The sequence below is a fragment of the Elephantulus edwardii genome, unplaced genomic scaffold, assembly GCF_000299155.1.
Source record: "Elephantulus edwardii isolate Elephantulus edwardi_28Jun2011 unplaced genomic scaffold, EleEdw1.0 scaffold00048, whole genome shotgun sequence".
Lineage (NCBI taxonomy): Eukaryota > Metazoa > Chordata > Mammalia > Macroscelidea > Macroscelididae > Elephantulus > Elephantulus edwardii.
Genome location: NW_006399798.1, coordinates 16719648 through 16730925, shown reverse-complemented (window position 1 = coordinate 16730925; position 11278 = coordinate 16719648). Strand labels below are relative to the sequence as shown.

The 11278-nt window shown below is 41.8% G+C and overlaps 1 protein-coding gene across 1 annotated transcript in view; it reads right to left on the bottom strand.

The window, feature by feature from the left end:
* Positions 1–8160: 8160 nt before the first annotated feature.
* The window catches only part of PITPNC1 (phosphatidylinositol transfer protein, cytoplasmic 1), a 163459-nt gene continuing 160341 nt past the window's right edge, over positions 8161–11278 (bottom strand). The window contains exon 9 of the mRNA XM_006886271.1: positions 8161–8516. Within this exon, the coding sequence (XP_006886333.1) occupies positions 8511–8516 (6 nt within the window). The 3' untranslated portion in view covers positions 8161–8510. The remainder of the gene's footprint in view (positions 8517–11278) is intronic.

Sequence of the window (11278 nt, the reverse complement as noted above, 5' to 3'; positions counted from 1 at the left end):
CAGGTCCTCCTCAGTTTCAGCAAGCAGGGTTGTGTCATCTGCATAATGCAGGTTGTTGATGAGTCTTCCTCCAATCCTGATGCCACATTCCTCCTCAGACAGCCCAGTCTCCTGGATGATCTGGTCTACATATAGATTGAAAAAGTATGGAGACAGACTACACCCCTAGCATACACCCTTCCCGATTTTGAACCGTGCAGTGTCTCCTGGTCCAAGTATCAAATGTCCTGGGATTCCCATTCTACTGTTTATAAAAGAATGCAGAATCTTAAGCATTTCCTATGTATGGGTTATCCTCCGCAGAAGAATGAGCACGTTCCAAAGTATTTAATAATGATGAAAATAAATATTATCTGTTGGGTCTAGATAGCATATTTTAACAAAGTGTAAAGAAACAGAAGAACTCTAAAATGTAGTGGGAAAGCTCAAACTTGTTGAAATATTTCTAAATGCTCACATTGTGTTCTGTGGGATTTGCTACAGAAGAGATGAAATACACACCAGAAAAGTTACACTTCTGCTGATGGAACTGGTTCCAACTCAGTGACGCTCCACGGGGTTCCTGAGTTACAAATCTTAATAAGACATTTCCCATCTTTCTCTTGCAAAGCAGTTGGTAGATTCAAACTGCTGACCTTCTGGTCAAGCTCTGCACTAGGCCTCTAGAGCTTCCTGAAATAGGCAGTAGTACTAGTGACCTATCAGAATTTACTGTTAACTGCACGCTGCACACACACATGCTAGTCTTGAGTGGTGCTCTGCATAGAATCACGTTCGCATTTAGGAGAACAACACGGTTCTCAAGGCTTGCTAATCAGCAGTAAACGGCAAGTACTTTGCACATAGATGATCTTAGGAGTGGAAAAATGGTTTTGGAGTAAGATTTAAAAGAAATCCTACGAAGGCCTAGATTTAGCCACCCTCACTCACCTCCAAGTGACAGAGCAGTCAGATTTCCTTTCTACAAGAAGGGAGAGTGATTCCAAGGGATTTGGTATAGCTAGATTTGTTTCTTCACTTGATCTTAGCCTAAAGGCCGAGAAGCGAGTTGGATTTGGTTCTTACAGCTAAACAGAATTATTCCTTAAACTCCAGAGGGGTAATTCAGCCCAGTAATGATGCTGCAATGAACCATGAATGCCAATTCAGTAGGACCAGAGACCATGTGGAGGTTCTTTGGCTAAACATTAGTTCTAGCGGTGGATGCTGGAAATCAGCATTAGGGCAAAGTTCAGCCTATTTCCAACTTTCCCAGAAGCAAGGAATTTGTGGGTTTTGAAGGGATAGGCTACTAGACTGTATACTGTCTAGCAAAAAAGAGGGAGAAAAAAATATATATACACAAGGGAAAAATGTATGGGAACATGGGATGTCAGAGAACTAGCACGCAAACAGAGAGGGACAGAAGGACAAACGTGTAAACAGCTTGCATGGATCACAGTCAGCCTCAGGTTTGAAAGTAATATCATCATATATATGGTGATAATTCAGAAAATGATGTGGAGAAGGAACCTATGACTCATCTTGAACTTCAGAGACCAAGGTGTGACTGGAGGCTGAAGATAAACAATGCCAAGTAGCATGTTACAGAGGAAAGAAGAAAATTTTAGAAAATGTAGATATTCAGCAGTCCAAATGAGCTACTGCCTTGAAAGAGATACTGAGGAACTGGAGGTGTTACAAATCTATATGCATACTTAACACCGAGCATCCAAATACTTAACAACTCCTGTGGTTTGGTCCTGGGAACACGCAGACTGGTTGTACTCAAGTTTGCCAGCTACTGTGTGTGGGAAGTTTATGTTTTGCATTTTAGAGAACTAAAAGGCAGGGTGGAGGTGGTAATGGTGAAGTTGGCGCTACAAAGGCAAACATGTTTTAGTTAATGGGGTTGGTGTTACATCATTTTGGGAAAATTGTCAATGTAGGAAGCCTAGTTGTGATACGTTATTGCATGAAGCTGTGGCCTGACCCAGTGAGATTACAGGAGGAGGATGCTGATGTGTTTCATGACGGAAAGGGACAGCATGGAGGGAGAGGTGTTTTGCTGCTGAATTTGAGAAGGACAATGTAGCATTGCCCTGCCCTTAGGGTGCTCTGGTGGCCTAGTCCATGGGGCTTTGTGCTGCTAAGCCAAAGGTCTTGCACCTCTCCAGCCGTCCAGATTCACCACTGGTGTTTCATTCATTCGTCACATTTTGCTTTACACATTTCCTAAGTTACAATACCCCCAGTGTCCCACCAACCAAATCGTGCAGCTCTGCAACTGCATTCCTGACCATCCTCACCCTTCTGCCCCCAACCCTCACCTCCTTGTACCCCCATTGTTTTTCCCAATAAAAAACACACACCCAAAACCAATACCCACAGTGTCAACACACTTCCCCCACTTTCTCCCTCATTCCTACTAATCCTGTTATTTTATCCCTTCTTGCCCTCAGGGCTTTTCAACCCATCCATTGCTATAGTTGTTAGGTGCCATCCAGTTGAGTATGACTCATATGACGTTATGGATAATGGCTCTGAACCCTGTCCTATGCTGTGCCATCCTCACAATCTCCAGTACCCTCAAGCCCATGGCCACAGTCACTGTGTCAATCTACCTGGTTTAGAGTCTTCCTCTCCTTTGCTGTCCCTCCAACTTCCCAAGCATGTCCTTGACTATAGACTTTCCCAGTGCAATACGCTTCCCGATCTCCTGCCTGCTAGTACCAAGATGAAGTTGTTGACAATCTCAATCTTTTCTCCATCTATTGTGATGTTGCCTAATGGTCCAGTGGCTGGGAATTTTGTTCTCTTTAAAAAAAATCATTTCTTGTTGCACACTTTCCTCCCTCCTCTCCCTTTCCTTCCCCCTCCTCATTTTTTTTTCCTTGACATTGAGATGCAATCCATGCTGAATGCTGCAGTCTTTGATCTTCTACAGCAAGTGCTTTAAGTCCTCCTCACTTTAGGCAAGCAAGGTTATGTCATCTGCATAACGAAGGTTATTGATAGTTCTTCCTCCAATCTTGATACCCCATTTTTCTTTTTTTTTTAATTTTTATTTTATTTTGTTTGTGTGTGTGTGTGTGCGCCGTCAAATCGGATCTGACTGGTACAGGAGGAGATGGCCCCTCCTCCGGCAGAACATCTGGGGGATTTGAACCACATATCTCTGGGATTGCAGTGCAGCTTCTTGCCACTAGGCCACCAGAGCTCCCCTATACCCTGTTTTTCTTAATAATAGAGTCCAGCTTCCCAAATAATCTTCTCAGCATACAGATGAAATAGGTAGAAAGGATTCACCCCTGACAAACACCTTTCCGAATTTTAAACCATGCAGTGTTCCCTCGCTTATTTGCATGACAGCCTCTTGGTCTGGGAATAGAGTTTGCTGTAGAGTCAGAACCACCTCCTAGCTGACCCTCCTGAGGGTTTGTTGGAAGCTGTATCTTGCATGGGAAGAGACTGCCCATCTCTCTCTGGATTTAGACTGCTAGGGAGGTGCCACGTTTCAGTTAGCAGTGCCACAGCTCCCTATGGACTATGCCACCAGACCTTTCTTGGGCACACGCTGCTCTCTTGACCCGACATGGTTAGTTACTCTTGAGGAGTGATTCTGTGGAGTTACAGACCGAGTATACCTACTGTTTGGTTGAAAGTTGAGCTACAGTGTGAGTTTTATTTCAGTATGTTTTTCTTGGTCAGTAACCACTTAGGTTGTAGGTAACCTTACATTTGAAGAATGGAACCCAAGTGCCCATTTAGGTGAATGGATGGGTTAAGGTATGCAACCCCTAGGCTGCAGATTCACCTTGGCTATTTTATGGCTAGATAATTCGACTTAACGCAGGCTAGGCTTCCTTGCACACAAGTCCGGTTCATTGCTTTGTTCCTTTTCCTCCTTGCGGCTTCTTTCCCACCAACCCACAATTCCGGCTGCCAACATTCTCTTGCAGAAGAGATGTGAGAGTGAGAGAGAGGAAGCTACGCTTGGAAAGAAGATTGCTTTGTACTTTATTTACAACAGAATATAAGAAAAAGTAAGTTATTAACAATAATAAATAACTGGAGGGGGAACCACAAAACAGCCATAAATTGACACAGAAGGATGGCATGTGTGATGACCGAATTTTGTTTGCTTTGCTTCGTGGTCTCTAACACTGTGCGTTCAAAACGTGGTCCTTCAGCAGTGGCAGTGGTATGTTGACTAATTCAACCAACCAAGATCCCAGCTTGACATGTAAACACTAAATGTTACACTTGAAGCCACATAAAACTGGCATAGGACTCAAAGAACTTGTTGGTGATATATAAAAAAGTGGAGACTTGCAGTCAAACAGACATGCTTTCCATTTGAAGCAAAAAACATCGAGATATTTGTCCTAAAGCATTTAACAACAAAATTACATTTAGTCATGGCATCTGAAAAGTTCTCAGTATGTTCACATTCTCTTATTGCACTAATTTCTAAAAAGCTTAAACATATTTTAAACGCAAACAGCTTGGTTTGAAGGAAGAACACAGAAGGATCTGATAGACTTTGCCGCAGCATGCCAATGCTGTGCTGGTTTTAACTAGTTGATTTTCATGATCAAATTGTAGTCACTGGACAATTTTTTTTGAAAACAAATGTCAAGAACTGTGTTTCAGATTGCAGATTGTCACCTAGCCTACCGAATCAGAAGACCAGAAAGAGAACGGGAACTATTTAGACAATTCCTGTCCATTGGATTACCTGATTATACAGTATTTGTATATTACACTTTGGCCCTTCTCTAAAGCAAAATTTGTGTTGATCCAAGCTAGTCAGTGACCTATTACCGTGCTGTATCTGAGCCATGAGGTGCTAAGGAAAGCAGAACTTAAAAAAGACATATAAATACACTAGCCCTAGATGTTCACAGAAAAATGATTTCTTGAGAGTGTCAGAATACTCTCTCTAGGTCTGTTTATTAAAGTGCCTTGAAAGAAAAGCATATGATTTTTCAAGGGGGTTTACTGTTTTGTTTTGTAAGTATCTGCATGATACACCCCAACTGTGCTACTTAGAGGAGTATTATCACACCCCCAAAACACGGCTAGTGAATACCTCCAGATAGATGAAAACCATTACCCCCACCCAGACATGCAAAACCATAACAGAAGAGTTCCTAAATGAGTCCATCAATGAGACCACAGTTGTTTTAGTTCTAACCGTGCTGAGAAATGTCACAGCTTCCTATCATCAGGCTTGCTCCGCTTCGTTTCATAGCCCCAAAGAAGGAAAAGGAAACGATCTTCAGAGCTGATTTCTGACAGGCACGTCCAGTTGAGATAACAAGGTCCTCTCATCCTAGGGAACAACTTGCGGTTACAGTCAACGGGAAGCACAGGGACACTTTGCAGTTGAAATCCACCCAAACGTGATGTGGTTTATGGTCATTTGACGGTTTCCACTAGCATCAGAGATGAAGGTGTGATGAACATACGTATTATTCTATAGATTCTTCATTTTAATCTATCAGAGACTTAAAATTAATGACATCTGATCCACTATGCTATATTTTTTATATATATATACAGGTATAATACAATTTTGGTGAACAAAGTTGAAGGTTTCCACATTGCAGACAGAGGCACTGAGTTAAGGATTCTCTTTTCCTCCAAACATGCTTATGAATTCAGGTTTCTGCTTTTTTTTTCTTCTTCTGTATTTCCATCATGCAGCCACTTAATTTCCATCCTTGTGAGAATTACTAATGTTCTATATACATCACAGGCGTGTATCTCACAATCGGTCACAAATTCCTATGTGGAGAATGGGTAATGACACTTGAAAACCAAGGTATAGGAAATGCTGAAGTCATTTCTGCCTTGCAGTGATGCGATTAAATATTCAGAGAAACTCAAGGAACATCTACATCCTCTTTCTTTTTGTTAGTGCACAAATAACACATTTAGACGGAGAAACGGAACACATGTTAGGAGCACACACATTTGTTGACAAAGAACCACACCATCACGGGGAAGCTTTGCAACTGATGACTGTGGTATTACACTGGCTGTAAAAGAAATGCAGTTCGCAGGAGGAAATCACAGCTTAGCTTTCTAATGTAGAATGACAGACCTTGAGAGCAGAAGCGACTTTATGAAAAAGGAACTTGGAAAAAATAACCCAGCAATGGAAAAAAACTAAGTGTCCAATGTTATTAATAAACTATATAAAATACATTGGTTCTATGTGAAAATCGTGATCCCATCCCCAACAATTTCAGCTTGCAAATGGTAAGCAAATACATATACTATCTAAGCGTCTTCTGAAAGTAGAATTTTGCTTCCTAAACTACACGTTTAAACTGAACACTCCCATTTAGTATCACTTGTGTGGAGAGGGAGCCATTTAGAAGTCCCAGGGGTTTGATAAAAGGTTACATTTTCCCACAAGCAAAAATCATGCTACCATACCATGCAAAGATGTCTCACTACAACGCTATCAGTCTTAAGAAAGAGATGAACTGTGGATCTACACTGTTTGCATTTGGTTTCCTCTTGGGTCTGTTAATTTTCTTTTTTAAAAAATATATGCTAAATGCCAACTTATAAAGAAATCCTGACAGTCTGCCTTGTGACTTGGAACACATCGGTGCTGGGCTCATCGGCCAGCATATGCACCTTGGGAGAGTTATCAGCCTGAAAGGCGTTTCCAGGTTGTGGTGCTGGGCACTGAGAGAAGCAGGCAGGGGCCACTGGCTGAGATAAAGCTCCTTGGCCTGTTTTGTTTTCTTTAGGATCTGTGTTTGGGGACTGGCCCTTTCCTGAGGTCAGAGGTGATGGTCAGGAAGGCCAGCTAGGGCTCAGGTCTTGTGTTACCAATGACCTTGTCCTCTTCCTCCCCTGAAGAAGAACAGGAAATGGAACAAGATATAGGAAACAGGAAATGCAAGAGACTTCCTTTGTCCTTCCTTCGATGGTTAAAGGCAGTGAGGTATGAAGGTAGCAGATTTTTCTCCTTAGACGGCAGGAGAAGTCGCTCTGCTCACTTGGTGGGTGATCTTGCCTCCGGCCCACCTGTGCTCTCATCCTGCATCCCTATGACGTGCCAAAAAACTAGACATGAGCCGCATCTGTTGTCATGGCTCCTTTTACCTCTGCAAAGAGGTTTGCTAGCATGACCTGTGGCATTCTCCCCATTTGGCTTTCAAAGAAGAAGCAAGAGAATGACAGTCTTTTCTAAGGTCCAGGTTTGGCCAATCTACTCCAGGGACGTTTGGATGAGACTAAGAGTAAAGCAGGGAGGGGCGATGGTTCTCTAATAGTTGGAGCACCTGATGGCCCGACAGTTTTCAAGTCCAGTTAGCTTACTCTGTCCTCAAACGTCTTTGAAAGGGCAAACAGGCCATGAATTCTACCCAAGTAATTGCAGATTCTGAGACTATTAACAGATGATGGAAATTGACAAGTCAAGGTTTGTTGGTACCTGCAGAGAAAAAGAGACGTTTGCTTCACGTGGGCATCTTGATCCTCAAGTAAGCCATTCCTAAACCAGTCAGTTATGCTCACATTCGTCCATGCAATTAAAGGTTTCTGAAGCTGTGAGGACCCAGAGGGGAGAGTTATTAAAAGACAGAAACAAGTGGAATCTTTATTAAATTCTGTGAAAGGTATAAATCTGTTATTATTAATTGCACTTGGAGCCTCTATAGATTGACAATTAAAATTTCTCCAAAATTTAAAGAGTTAGTTAGGCCCCAAATCCTGAGTCAGACTAACCAAAGTAGGAATCTCAGTTAACTGTTGGTATTCAAGTAAAGGTGATCACCAGTTCAAATTTAACAGTTGGTTATGCTATGCCTGAGAATATTTTTTTTGAGAATTTCAGGTTTGATGGGAGGAAATTGATTCACACTATTTTACCACACCTTTGTCACAAAGTGGTGCAAAATTTTTCATATGTTTCTACTTGAAGTCCAAATGCCCCATAACAAGACAGGTTTACGGATGGAGAGTCTGTCTGTCCTTTCCAAGTCTTAACATCTTACATCTACTATGATGCTGTGCAGCACACGGAGGCATTCAGATTATATGTGAAATGACTCAACCACATGCAGACCCAGACAGCGAAGGAACACGTGTGAGTGACAAAGCAGTCCTCTTCACTATCAGAAGATTCTTAAAACAAAGCAAAACAACCCCAAATGAACATAGAAAACCCCATTGAACTATCCCTAGGACGAGTTACTCGGACTTGGGCCGACATGGCCTTTCTGAGGCGGGCATGCCAGGCAAATTCAGGGTGGCTTTTTTCTCAGGGTCTGGAAGCGTGAGAGTTTCTGGGGCAGACTTTTTCCGGGGCCGATCTTTGGGGACTGACAGAAATTCTGGGGCATCTGTAGAGAGGGGTGTGGACGGAGCGCTGGACGGGGCACTGCGGACGGAAGAAGGCAGCAATGGGATGCCGGAGATAGAAATTGCGGGTGGGAAAACGCCAATTTTCTTGTTGGTGGCTTCCTGAGTGGCTCGTTCAAACTCTCGGACTTCATCCATTGTCATGTCTTCAAAGGAGGGGGAAGGAGAAAAAAAATTGCAGTTATTTACAAGAGATGGAAATAGATTCAACACTATGCCTGCTTTTTGAGGAAAAGGAGGGAGAAATATCTTAAAGGGTCCTGTCCAGACTTCCAACCCAAAGGATCATTTAAATGTGAAATCTACTTGCTCTTTTTGAGGCAAAGCCCTGAAATGCAACACTCCTGCGTAGGTAACCAAGACTAGCTACTACTTTTCAATAGCATTTAAAGTAATTTGAGAGGAAAAAACCCCCACACATTTTGAGCAAGGACCTCACAGGAGAATACAGAAACAGTCCAAGGGACCACAAGGCTTGTGTGTGTGTGTGTGCTGTGCTGTGTGCATGCATGAATGTTTTATGTGCCATGTGCATGCATGCTGTGTCTGGACTGTGTGCGTGTATGCAGTATGTGCTGTATGCATGCATGCTCTATGTGCCATGTGTGTTGTGTCTGGACTGTGTGTGAACGTGCCATGTGCATGCCAGCTTATTACTGTCGTTTTGGAGGATACATGGAAGTTAGTTGTAGGCTTCATTATCTCATCCGTAAAGTACTAATGTAATCAGTGGTGCTGAGATGAGACATACAAAAGCACAGGACCACCTTTATGGGGCAAACAGGTAAATCATGAGAATTCTTATCCTATTTTCCTACTCAATAAGTTGGGGTTTTTTTTAGACACCATTCATATTATGGATATTGGTTTCCTGACTATATATCCATCCTGACTGATACACCCTAATTCATCTGACTTGGCTTTTAAATAAAGAAAGCAACAACAACAATAAATGTTACAAATTTTCCCTATGGTCAAGAAAAGAAAACCACGTATTAAGGAACATTCAGAGAAAAAGAACAGAGAATCAAAGAGAAGATAATTTAATGAGTAAAGGTATTATTTTTTAAAAAAAGACATTATTTGGAATTCAACAAATAAATACAATGATGACTCATTCAACAGGCACTGCCGAATAATGCAGATTCTCTGGGTGCTGGAAATACCAAGTGAGACAGTGAAAAAACAGGAGCTTAACTGAAATCTTTCTCTCAGACACCTAATATATTCCATTCTCAAGGCCACGTGGGGAAGTCAATGGTTTGAATCCATCAGCTGCCCTCTGAGAGAAAGAAGGAGTCTCGTTCCCATAAGGATTTACAGCCTGGGAAAGCCGGAGGAGGGTCCCCGTGAGCTGGAATCAGCTTTTGGGCAATGGGAATGGACGACTCTATACTTACTATCAGAATATACTAGAAGTGTGTATACTGCAACGGTGCACTGTTCTATCTGAGACAGGGGGGACTTCTTCCTTGGAGAAAAACCATATACTTTTTTAAAAAGATAATATTAATTAATTAATTAATTCATTCATTCATTCTTTTTATGTGTGTACTGTCAAATTGGATCTGACTCGTACAGGAGGCGATTGTTCCTCCTCCTTCAGCAGAGCATCTGGTGGATTTGAACCACGCACCTCTGGGATTGCAGTGCAGTTTCCTGCCACTAGGCCAGCCACCAGAGCTCCCCTAAAACCATATACTTTTTTTTTAACCATATACTTTTTATAGTTTAATGTCTCTTCACTCATTCTCAAGGATCCTGCTGTTAACGAATATTATTTGCTCTTTTTCTGGCTATCCCTGGTATCCTTTGCCGTTTTCATTTTCTGGGACCAGGAAGCCCAGACAACTGGACTACTTAGAGGAAGTACAGGACCTCTACTAAGGAGCCCATGCCTGAGTAAGTGCTGAAACTGCCATCCATAAATTTCCTCCATCTACTGTAGGTTCATAGGGTCGCTATGAGACATCTATGACTCGACGACACTTAACAACAACTGTAGCTTCAATGTTTCTTGTTCACTGCCAGGTACTCAGTGGTCAGAACTTCACTAGATGGTACTGCCCTGGTAAACTCGTTGGAAATAATACCTTGGAAATACTAATTTTGGAATTAATCTTCAGTGTTACTCATTAAGATCACAATGTGTTAACTAGCAAATCATAAGGATATTGCATAAAACAAAATACCTAAAGAAGACTTCATTAATATTTTTAGAAAAAATTTTATTATTGTGTGTGTGTGTGTGTGTGTACACTGTCAAATTGGATCTGACTGGTACAGGAGGAGATTGTCCCTCCTTCTCCAGCAGAGTATCTGGTGGATTCAAACCGCTTGCCTCTGGGATTGCAGTGCAGCTTCTTGCTAGTAGGCCACCAGAGTTCCTCATTAATATTTTAATATTAAAATTTTAAGCTAGAGAAGAAGTTTTCATAAAGGAAATGAAAAATGATGGCTTAACAGTACAACTATTAAAATACCTAAAAGAGAACATTTAATCAGAAAGAAAATTGATATAGTCTGTAACACTCCAGTGAGTTGGGTATGTTTCTGTGACTGCCCATGGATTAACACTGAAAAGAGCAACTTTGTAAACGAGTTGGCCAGATTCTCTTCCCCAAGTGTCCGGCAGGGGGCAGAAATGACCCAAGCTAGTCTCTTTGCAATCCCTTCCTTGAAGGCTTTAAAATCACTTAAAGGAGGCAGTTGTTTCCTTATTGCTGTGTGCATGGACGCTAATTTTGCATAATTTCAATGTAATCTGTCCTTGCTCAAGTTAATGATTTAAACTTGATTCCGCACCCAGGCAGGGTTTAATTTGTGGACAGCAGCCTCTTGATTTGAACTATTTTTCATCACATTGGTGCTGGGAAAATAAGTGATCTCCAATTTCAAGGGGTGTGTG